This window comes from Globicephala melas, chromosome 14 (assembly GCF_963455315.2).
Source record: "Globicephala melas chromosome 14, mGloMel1.2, whole genome shotgun sequence".
In the NCBI taxonomy this organism is placed as follows: domain Eukaryota; kingdom Metazoa; phylum Chordata; class Mammalia; order Artiodactyla; family Delphinidae; genus Globicephala; species Globicephala melas.
The window spans coordinates 49,116,146-49,128,926 of NC_083327.1; the positions used below are offsets into that span (position 1 = coordinate 49,116,146).

At 34.3% G+C, this 12,781-nt stretch overlaps 1 protein-coding gene across 8 annotated transcripts in view; it reads right to left on the minus strand.

The window, feature by feature from the left end:
- The window catches only part of TBC1D32 (TBC1 domain family member 32), a 186,349-nt gene that overhangs the window by 58,630 nt on the left and 114,938 nt on the right, over positions 1 to 12,781 (minus strand). For all 8 annotated transcript variants that reach the window (XM_060283767.1, XM_060283766.1, XM_060283765.1 and 5 more), the window contains one exon: positions 4,147 to 4,272. In XM_060283767.1, coding sequence (XP_060139750.1) covers positions 4,147 to 4,272 — 126 coding nt within the window. The remainder of the gene's footprint in view (positions 1 to 4,146; positions 4,273 to 12,781) is intronic.

Below are 12,781 nucleotides of genomic sequence, written 5' to 3' on the forward strand. Positions count from 1 at the left end.
GCCTGCAAATCCAAAACCTGTGCTCCGCAATGGGAGAGGCCACAACAGTGAGAGGCCCGCGTACCGCAGAAAAAAATCCCGCCCAAAATCCCCCAAAAAACCAAAAAAACCCAAAGACTATTACAAGAGACAAACAAGGACACTACATAATGATAAAGGGATCAATCGAAGAAGAAGAAATAACAATCGTACATATTTATGCACCCAACATAGGAGCACCTCAATACATAAGGCAAATAATAACAGCCATAAAAGGGGAAATCGACAGTAACACAATCATAGTAGGGGACTTCAACAACCCACTTTCACCAATGGACAGATCATCCAAAATGAAACAAAATAAGGAAACACAAGCTTTAAATGATACATTAAACAAGATGGGCTTAATTGATATTTATAGGACATTTCCTGCCAAAACAGCAGAGTACACTTTCTTCTCAAGTGCTCATGGAACATTCTCCAGAATAGATCATATCTTGGGTCACAAATCAAGCCTTGGTAAATTTAAGAAAAGTGAAATTGTATCAAGTATCTTTTCTGACCACAACACTATGAGACTGCATATCAATTACAAGAAAAAATCTATAAAAAATACAAATACATGGAGGCTAATCAATACACTACTAAATAACCAAGAGATCACTAAGAAATCAAAGAGGAAATCGAAAAATACCTAGAAACAAATTACAATGGAAACACGATGACCCAACACCTATGGGACGCAGCAAAAGCACTTCTAAGAGGGAAGTTTATAGCAATACAATCATACTGCAGGAAACAAAAAGCATCTCAAATAAACAACCTAACCTTACACCTAAAGCAATTAGAGAAAGAAGAACAAAAAAATCCCCAAAGTTAGCAGAAGGAAAGAAATCATAAAGATCAGATCAGAAGTAAATGAAAAAGAAATGAAGGAAACAATAGCAAAGATCAATAAAACTAAATGCTGGTTCTTTGAGAAGATAAACAAAATTGATAAACCATCAGCCAGACTCATCAAGAAAAAAAGGGAGAAGGCTCAAATCAATAGAATTAGAAATGAAAAAGGAGAAGTAACAACTGACACTGCAAAAATACAAAGCATCATGAGAGATTACTGCAAGCAACTCTATGCCAATAAAATGGACAACCTGGAAGAAATGGACACATTCTTAGAGAAGCACAACCTTCCAAGACTGAAACAGGAAGAAACAGAAAATTAAACACACCAATCACAAGCACAGAAATTGAGACTGTGATCAAAAATCTTCCAACCAACAAAAGCCCACCACCAGATGGCTTCACAGGTGAATTCTATCAAACATTTAGAGAAGAGCTAACACCTATCCTTCTCAAACTCTTCCAAAATATAGCAGAGTGAAAAACACTCCCAAACTCATTTTACAAGGCCACCATCACCCTGATAGCAAAACCAGACAAAGATGTCACATAGAAAGAAAACTACAGGCCATTATCAGTGATGAACATAGATGTAAAAATCCTCAACAAAATACTAGCAAACAGAATCCAACAGCACATTAAAAGGATCATACACCATGATCAAGTGGGGTTTATCCCAGGAATGCAAGGGTTCCTCAATATACACAAATCAATCAACGTGATACACCATATTAACAAACTGAAGGAGAAAAACCATACAATCATCTCAATAGATGCAGAGAAAGCTTTCGACAAAATTCAACACCCATTTATGATAAAAACCCTGCAGAAAGTAGGCATCGAGGGAACTTTCCTCAACATAATAAAGGCCATATATGACAAACCCACAGCCAACATCATCCTCAATGGTGAAAAACTGAAACCATTTCCCCTAAGATCAGGAACAAGACAAGGTTTCCCACTCTCACCACTACTATTCAACATGGGATCTAATGAAACTTGGAAGCCTTTGCACAGCAAAGGAAACCATAAACAAGACGAAAAGACAACCTTCAGAATGGGAGAAAATATTTGCAAATGAAGCAACTGACAAAGGATTAATCTCCAAATATACAAGCAGCTCAATATCAAAAAAGCCAACAACCCAATTCAAAAATGCACAGAAGACCTAAATAGACATCTCTCCAAAGAAGATATACAGATTTCCAACAGACACATGAAAGGATGCTCAACACCACTAATCATCAGAGAAATGCAAATCAAAACTACAATGAGGTATCACCTCACACCAGTCAGAATGGCCATCATCAAAAAAATCTACAAACAACAAACACTGGAGAGGGTGTGGAGAAAAGGGAACCCTCTTGCACTGCTGGTGGAAATGTAAATTGATACAGTCACTCTGGAGAACAGTATGGAGGTTCCTTAAAGAACTAAATATAAAACTACCATACGACCCAGCAATCCCACTACTGGGCATACACCCTGAGCAAACCATAATTCAAAAAGAGTCATGTATATACACATACATATAGGTGATTCACTTTGTTATAAAGCAGAAACTAACACACCATTGTAAAACAATTATATTCCAATAAAGATGTCTAAAAAAAAAAACCCAAGTTGAACCAGATTATAGAGCCAGATGTACATGTGCATGCACACAGACAAATAAGCATGCCTGCCTTACAAAAGCATTTATTTGTTCAGTATTTCTGCAGCTTACCCCCCAAATTAGTTCATCTTAGCTTATAGACAGAAAACAAGTATGCTATGAGACTGGAGATATTAAAAACTTTTATCATCTTCTATCTCAATCAGTATTACGCTCACCTGGGTTTACTTAATAAATGTTGTTTGCCTCCCACGTGGAAAATATTAGGTAGTAAAGAGAAGGTGCAAAGAGGTAGTATCGAAAACTGATACTAAGCACGAGTTTTGGATTCAGATTGCTTGAATTCACTTCTTGGGTCTGCCACTGTGAACTGAGCTGGTTATCTAACATTTCCTGGCTTTTGTTTCCTTATCCATAAAATGCAGACTATCTTATAAAGTTGCTGTTAAAGTAACTGAGTTTTGTGTAACCTACTAGACCTTGCTGGGCAGAGAGGTCAAGATCTACTTTTGAAAGTAGCTCAAAATCTAACAGTGGACACGGTATCAGAGTAATGTAGAACTAAGGTCAAATCTTGTGGGAAATGCCCCAAGATTCCAAATAGAACACAGTTTTAATGGTAATGTTCTACTTGTTTATGTTGTTTCAGAGTCATGGATAGGACCGAACAGGTGATTTCTCTCCTGTCTTATCACCATACCTGTAAGAGAGAAACTCAGAAAACTACACCTTTACTTAGGGTGTTTAAACTGAACAATATTCCAAGCTGCTCCTTTCTCATTTTGTTCTGTACCTTTTGGCATTTGCAAAACCTATTTTAAATATTTTCTATTATGCAACCAGTGATAAATATATATTTCTAATACCTATTTTTAAAATATTTGGGGGCGTATGAAACAGGTGAACTGCTCATTTTACACTAAAATTTTGGAGAATAATGTTTGATTTCTTGCCCATATATATCATATTCCCTGAAAATATAATTTCTCCAACAAAATATAAACTTATTTTTATTTCCCATTTTTAATTTTACAGCAAATGATACAAACATGAAAACCATAAAGCATGGCTGATAAAGAGGACAATCATTTTCAAATTATAGCTTTCAAGAAATCTAGCTTATATTGACATTAGAACTTTTTCTTAGACTATCTTTATTTAAGATAATGTTAATTAAAACATAATTTTAGGAAGCATGCATGCATATAAATATCTGAACATAAAACAACTTGCTTGCTGGTTAGACAACATAGTTATCCCCACACACACACACCCATATTTCCTTAAAAGTCACTGAATTTATTTGGCTAGATGTGGCGGAGTTTCAAAATATGTCAAAACATTCAATAAAGTTCCAAAAACATAGCAGTATGGTATAGCTAGGTGAAAGCTGGTGAAACCAAGCAAACTGTTACCTAGGCAAAGGTAGATTTAGCTTCCAAGGCCTCTGAAACAGTACTAAAAGAAAGCTGAGTAATTTCTCAAATTTTAATTTTTGTTCTCCAGGACCACAAATTTCTCAGAAGTCAATGGACTTCTGCAATTAATATGTATTCTAGATATGATATGCCAGTACTAGTCTTCAGGAAAACATAGCTTCTGCTAATATACTCTTCAAGCCAAAAAACCCACAAAAATTAAAACATACTCACCACCTCCACTGATTATATCAGGTTTGGCCTTCATCATTTTGCAAAATTGTCTTCGGCAGTTTTCTATCCACTCAGTTTGCTTATCAGACATTTTGAAGTGCAATAGAAGTTTGCCAAGATCATTGTCTAATAAGAAAGATGACTTGTTATGTTAACAAAACATGCTAGATACACTGAAAAATAAGTATTCAACTTAATTATGTAAACAGTTACAAGTTCCAGAAAAAGTATTTTATTTTATCTAGACAGACAAGGTCACTTGCCCTCATGAAACTTACATGTCATAAAGCATGTGTGTGTGTGTGTATGCCTGTGTGTATGCATATACTATATATACACAGATAGGAGTATAATTGAGCATAATCAAGACATACATAAGAGGTGTATATAACAACAACAACAACAAAAAAGACATACATATTCCAATGGTCTAAACTGGTTTTATTTAGTCCTAAAAAAGCAGCTACATATCCTCACACAGTCCTCATGGTCATCATATATAAAATTATATGATTAAGTATATAAATCATAATTTATTCAACTTTCCACATTTGACAATTAGGTCACTAAAAAACCTTCTCATATCAAAGCTACAGACATATTCTTTCATACAATCATCATGAGTATATAATTATACCAAACATATGCACACTAATATACACATAAACCAGAAAGAACTGTTTTGTTGGAAGAGTGTATAATTCTGATATTTAGTACTAATCTAATCTATTCTCTTTAAGTATCAAGACCAGAATGATTCTGTAATATTTCATAAATGGCCTCAATCAGAACCAATATCTAGAGAAAAATGAAACTGATTTAGTCAAAGGAGAAAATTATTATTTTTAATAAAGATTCTCAAAACCTTTAAACAAGAAATATCAAAGCTGATAATTTTGTTGAAAATTATATTATTAACAGCAGAGTATTAATGTTAAATGCATCTCAATATAAGTTAGGTAAAAGACAACTGAACAGCATTAAAATGGAATTTTTATAGTTTCCATTTAGAATATCTACATTACTTATTTCCCAAGAACAAACTATCTAGAACCTATTAAGAATCACTAATGGTTTGTACCTCTTAATCCCCTTCACTGATCTTGCCCCACCCTCCATAGGTGTAAAGTAAGATAAAAGGATAAAATTACAGCAGAGAATGTAGCCAATATCTTATAAAAACTTTATATGGGGCATAATCTATAAATATACTGAATCACTATGTGGTATACCTGAAACTAATATAATACTGTTAAGAGTCAGTTATACTGCTATAAAAAATCACTAGTGGCACATGACTGGAAAGACAAATGCAGTTTGTTTTTCATCTTTGTTTCCTTCTGTGTCATTCTTTCTATCCATCTGCAAGCCTGCCTTTTATAACCACCACCATCTCCTTCAAATAGAGAATGTCCATACAGCTCTTCTGTAAATTACCTACTTTTTAAAAATCCTGTTATCTTTTGCCTCTTCCCTCCGGCTCTACAGCCTCATATTGCTCTCCTGTCTCTCCTTTCACATTTGCTATTCTATTTTGCTTTTTCCTCTCATTCTAAGGAAAAGAGCACAGGCACTAGAGTGTAAACAATTCTGAAGCAGCAAATGTGGTATGCATCTGAATCTACCAATTGGTAGAAAGGCTAAAGGGCCCAATTTAGTACCTGGAAATTTGATTTGAGACAATAAACAAATGCTGAGCTGGAGACAGAGTGCCTGCAAGACTCCTAGAGAGACAACTTTGTATGCTCATAACCTCTGGTTATCGTTTCCCTCAGCTCTCAGTGGAAGCGTGAGCTCTTCAATATGCAACGTCACGACTAAAAATATTTAGTGATTTGATATGTTTATTGAAAATTTGTATCTGTGATGTTACCAAGTTTGAGGGAAACAGTTCCTTTATTCCCCCCCTCTAAATTTGGAACCAAATGAAAAGTAGACAGGAGAAGATAAATGGAGTTCAAAATATCAGTGCTAGTACTATAACAGCTAAATTAGGCACCATAACTTGGATCTCCTGCCACACAGACTTACAAGTATCTCCCCTGCACTGAATATATTCAATTACAGACAATGACAGACAACCAAAGGCCTCTGCTGACTGCTCTTGTTAGGAAAGGTATGAGTATAATCTAAAGATAAGCTAACTTAAAAAAACTTTTTAAAAACAGAAAAAATAAAACGGTAGGCTAACTTGGAAATACAGCCTTTAAGTAGGCTAATCTAAGATTTTCCATTCCTTCTCCAAAATTCACCTAACAAACATTTTTCTTTCCTAACTTTGTACAGAATAAGTGAGGAAGTCCAGAGAGAGGCTAATAATCTTACTCCAGCAAAAGCCCTTGGGCATGGAGAATGAGGCAAGGGGAAACGGAATCAAAGGAATGCTACCATAGGAATACAGTAACTCTGAATCAGTGATTTGGGGAGTAGAACAACCATGAACGATACACAGAATTTCATGTTTGCCAAAATTTCTATGTTTATAATCACACACAAAAAAATAAAAACCAAAGTCCTGCTTCTGGCCATGATGGAGGAACTAGAAACAGACTTGCCTTCCTGCCATAAACAACTTGAAAAATGGGTAAAATATACCCAAACAGTTTTCAGACACTGGCCAATAGGCAGTACAGGACCGTCATGTCTGAGAAAAGGGAAACTAATGAGGTAACTTTTACACTTGGGCCTTGTTTTTTTTCTTGAATCACTTTCAAGATCACTGTGCAGGAAGGGGGATGCCCTGGAGGTCTGGCTGAGTTAAAGAGACAGAAGTCAAATTGCAGAGAGGCTGAGGAGACTAAAATTTGTGGATCAGAGTACTGAAGAGGATGAACAAAGGAAGAACTCCAGAAATCTGTATAAGTCTTTGTCAAGTTGGTTGCAAAGAATCAGCTGTGCAGTTGAAGAGTGAAGCTCCACAAGACTGGGTAAAGAACAGCTGAGAGCTGTAAAATGAACAATTCCCAGAGGATACATAGGGTTAGAAGATGTCCAAGTTCCAAACAGAGTGTGAAGAGTCCTCCTTAATTACCAGAGTGTTCCACAGACCAGAAGAGTCACACCTTAGTAACAGAGTTAAATTAGCCATAAAGACAACTTTGCACCTACCCTAACAAAAAAATGAAAGCCCTGAATGATCAAACTGATCCACGAGTAACTTGACTGCATGCCCAAAAATGTCCATTACTCTTTAAAGACAACAAAATCTAGCACTCAACTATGTAAAATTAATAATGTTGAATATTCAATTAAAAATTACTAACATGAGAAAGGGGGAAAAAACGACTCATAACCAGTAGTTAAATCAGTTAATACAAAGACTCAGAAAGGACTGAGGTGATACAATTAGCAGCCCCAAATTTTAAAGCAGTTGTTTTTAAGGATTTTAAGAAAATACAAACAAAAAGTGATGTTTAACCAAATCGTAGTTATCTACACTGGTATCCTACTTAGTAAAATGATACAACCAAGTGGTACATGTAACAAACTAGATGAATCTCAAAACCATTATGCTTAAAGAAAGCAAGCACAAATAAAGTATCCTATGTGATTCTATTTGTATGAAGTGCTAGAATGGAAAAACGAATCTATAGCTATAGTTCTCAAATGGACTAAGTTTTGCTCCCCATATTTCAGTACTGTCTATAGACACTTCTGGCTGTCACAGCTGGGCGGGGTGGGTGCAAAGAGAGAGTTCTATGGGCATCTAGTGAGCAGAGACCAGGAGGCTGCTAAAAATCCTACAATGCACAGGACAGCTCCCTCTGGCAACAAGCAATTAAGCACTTACTACCACTGAGTAAAATGGAAGAAAGGAAAATCATCAAGTTTCATGTTTACAAAATTCAATTAGAGTCAATATTTCATACCTAAACTCTGAAATTCTTTGTTATGGTAAGCACCATAATCTTTTCATACTTGATGATATTGTATAATTTATTTCTCAAAAGATTATTATATAGAAGTAAAGATTATACTTATACTATAAATAATGTAAAAAGAACCTCAATTTCAAGGGGAGGAAAAATGTAAGCTTAATATAAATGCAAAGAAAATCTATACAGAAAACTTTTAGCACTTCTTTCTGAGGATATCAGACATTTTAAATGCCCATTTTATACAGAATATCATAAACAACTGCTACAAAAGAAACAAATAAATGGAAGATTTCATAAACTAACTAGCAATAGATTCCTAGGCTTAATTTGGAAAGTCACCCTTCTTTCTATTAGACTGAAGCTCATTTGTGAAATATTTGCTTCCAATTTGTGTTTTCTGCTTATCTTTTCTTTTTCCATGTATATTAATAGAGTTATTCCAGCTTACTCTTAATACAATAAATAAGAAGACTCTGTAGTGGTCTCCAAGAAGCAACTAGACAGATGCTTAATATTAGTTCTTCCTACATTTCTAAATGTGAGAGTATCTAAATTCTTCCATGTCTTTATTTTGTTTGAACTGTGAGTTCTTAAACCCATGACAGCTATATGTTATATAGATTATTCCTCACTTTGGAAATATCATATCACTTTTCCTTTTAATATGTGATAATTAAGCATGTACTATAAGAGAAATCAGTGAAAAGTTTTTTAAAAAAAATAAGGAATTAGTTTTCCCTTATGACCTGCACCTAAACTAGCAGGTGATCTATTTCTGCTGGTTGCCATTCATGTTTATTGCAAACATGAAAGTAAGAAGCACATGAAGAGTTTTATCATTCAAAAGTAAATACTTATTCTGATTTTTAAACTAAGTATCTCAACAGCTGCAGCTCAAGATTTACTACACTGGAAAGAAACCATAATCTTATATCCCTATTCTCAGTTAACAGGATGATGCCAAATCAAAGCCATTTACCTTTACCTGCAGAAAATAAATTTTAATTCCAAGGTTAGAAACAATACAGAAAGAAAAAAGAAAAACTGTCTGACTTGACATAAAGGCCTAGATAAATATTTAATAAAAGGGAGAATTCATCACTAAAAATATTTATAGACTATATGTGTAAGACATAATACAAAAAGGTTTTTAAAATCAGAATACCCATCATCATGTTGCATTACATTTTATGTAGTATAATATTATTTTTCAAAGCACTTTCAATTTTTCCCATGGGATTCTATTTTTAGTTGATTGGAGGAAGAGTGGTAATCCTAAATCTTACATAATTTATCAGACTAGAAATAAAAGCAACCTAGTCTACTCATTTGTTAATTTGGCAATTTTCACTCTTTTATTAAAATGTAGTTGCCATTATAGGTCATCTCATTCTCCCTTTTCTCCTCTTAAGTTCAATTCTACTTACTATGCAGATAATATTCCAATTTTGAATCTAACTATTAGGATTATATAATGATTGTCATCCCATTTGTAAGTTAAAAAGACATGAAGATAATTCATAGGGACATGGGCATGAACTTAATGTCTGAAAAGACAGAAATTACCAAAGGGTCAGCAAGGAGCAGCATCAGTGAATAAAGAATTAAACCCAGTCGTGCCCTGGTCCGGGAGGATCCCACATGCCGCGGAGCAGCTAGGCCTGTGAGCCATGGCCGCTGAGCCTGCGCGTCCGGAGCCTGTGCTCCGCAACGGGAGAGGCCACAGCAGTGAGAGGTCCACGCACCGCAAAAAAAAAAAAAAAAAAAAAAAGAATTAAACCCAGTAAGATAAAAATAAAAATTTGGTAAACAAAATCAATATAGAGAAATGAAAACTGTCTTTTAAAAATAAGGATATTATTCTAATGGCAAAATAACAGTATTTGTAGTTGAAAAGGCTAAATTTCAACATCTTTTAATGCAAACAATTTAAAATAACATCAGCATGTCTTGAGAGCTAGAATATGTTGGCATCCTAAGACTGTAACTACAAAAGCTATCAACTTTATTGCTCATTCACTCAACACTGAATAACCCCAGAGACACAAAATATGGTGCTGTTGTTCTACAGCTCCATCTCTAATGTAGAAACTTTATCCATATTTGTTTTCTTACTGACCAAAATGCATTGCAATGATTAACTTTCGATAAACAGTAGGCTCCAACTATGAAATATTCAAAGTAGACATATATAAAAATACTTAGCAAAAAGCCTTTTCCACCCCCCAACATATTAACACATAATATGTTTTAATAAACATTGCCAATGGTTTGAATGTTCACTTGCGCCTTTATAAAGTATCAAATCTATGCAAATAATACAGATTTAATACAGTGACTTAGATTCCTGATCTTCACCTAAGAACATCACATGGTCCTTGTAAGCATTTGATCAACACATAGAATCTAACGATTCAACATAGATTTTATACAAAGTTCACTCAGAGTTGAAAAATTACAAAGTGTGAAAAGCAAGTTCTATCTAGAACTCATTTCAATTTTGTATGACAATCTCCCTCTTTTTCTCATTTAATTTGTAAAAAGAAAAACAACTTCATGTTGAGGCAAAAAGAAAAAAAAAGATACCATAGTGAGATTTATCTCTCATATAAGATTTAAAATGACCTGTTTTCTCATATACGTATAAAGTCACCTAAAAATATCCAATTACAATATCTGAATAATCAGAGAGTAACGATTTTAACATTATTTTGTGCTTTCCATTAAAGGGAATGATTATCACCATGGAACTTACTCTTTTATACAGTACTTGAAACAGAATGTTTTTGCCAGTCAGAAAATCAATTTCCTATGAGATAAGTAGAAATGCAGTAGAGGAAGTGGTAGAGTTAAGACACTGAAAGCTATAAAAGATTAAATTGGATGTAATCACAGAATAAAGGTTGTGCATTTTTTTGGTTTTTTTTTCAACTGTGAAAAAATGAGATGTAATGCTAACAATGCATACCTTTCATGTGCTATATATGGGTAAAGTAGTACTTTGTAAATGATAAAATAAGAATAATAAAAGTGACTCCTTCATGAATGATATATGTAGAAGTCTAGCTCAAGGAGCTTTCTAACTGCAAAGCCATTCATTCTCTAAAAACTGAGTCAGATCAGAGGTTATTCCAGGTATAAATTAAAATTTCTAAACTTACTTCAGATTAGCCTAGAAGGAATTCCCAGTGCCCTCTGACAAAGATTTGGAAGACAGAGTTTGATGATTAGAAAAACAAAGGGAGAAGAAATCCAATATTAATTCCCCCATTCATTCAATAAATATTTATTATTGCCTACTACTTTAGACAAAAATGTTCATGGAGGTGACATTCTAGAGTAGCAGCCAGTGAAAAAATAAATACATAAGTAAACTTCATAGGTAAACTATAAGTGCTGTTAGAGAAATAAACAGGGAGCCAGAGAGAGAAGCAAGGGAAGAAGTCTATTTTACATAACGTGGAAATTACTTCTATGAAGAAGTAACATTCAGACTAAGCTTCAAAAGGTTTAGAAGGAATTACCCAAATGAAGAGTAGGAATTAGTACTCCAGGAAAAGGGAATATCAAGAGCAGAGGCCCAGAAGCACAAACAATGTATTTTAAGGCATGAAAGAAGTTTCTAAATCATATATTTGATAAGGGACTTATACTAAGAATATGTAAAAAATAATAAAAAGACAAATAACCCAATTGAAAAATGGGCACAGGATCTGCATAGTCATCTCTCCAAGGAAGATATACAAATGGCCAATAAGAACATGAAGAGTATCACTTATATGTGGAATCTAAAAAATAAAACAAACTAGTGAATACAACAAAAAAGAAACAACTCACAGATACAGAAAACAAACTAGTGGTTACCAGTGGGGAGATGGGGACAGGGAATCAGAGAGGTACAAGATAGGGACAGGGGATTAAGAGGTACAAACTACTGTCTATAAAATAAATAAGCTACAAAGATATACTGTACAACACAGGGAATATTGCCAATATTTTATAATAACTATAAATGGAGTATAATCTTTAAAAATTGTGAATCACTATGTTGAACACCTAAAATTTACATAATATTATAAATCAACTATACCTCAATTTAAAAAAAGAACATGAGGAGATGCTCAACATTATTAGTCAGCAAGCAAATGCAAATCAAACCACAAGGAAATAGCACTTCACACCCAGTAGGATGGTAGAATCAAAAATATCAGATAACAAATGAAGATGTGGAAAACATCAACTCTCATACACTGCTGGTGGGAATGTAAAATGGTTTAGCTGCTTTAGAAAACAGTGAGGCAGTTTCTCAAACTATCAGAGTTAACATATAATTCAGCAATTCCACTCCTAGGTATAACACTCTAGAGAAATTAAAACATGTTCATGCAGAAACTTGTACCTGCAGTTGCCTGGTAGCCTAGTGGCTAGGATTTGGTGCTTTCAGAAACTTGTACTGGAATGTCTGTAGCAGCATTATTATAACAGCCAAAAGGTGGAAACAATCCAAGTTTGTTTCACAAAATACCGCATACTATATTATTCCATTCATATGAAAGCTCAGACTAGAGAAATCTCTAGAGACAGAAAGATTTGTGGCTGCTCAGAGCTGGGTGAGGAAAGAGGGGAAAACAAGGATACTGGGTTTCTTTTTGAGGTGATGAAAATGTTCTGAAATTTGTGGTGATGGTTGCACATACCTGAATATAATAAAAAGCACTCAACTGCATACTTTATATGGGTTAATTGTATGGTATATT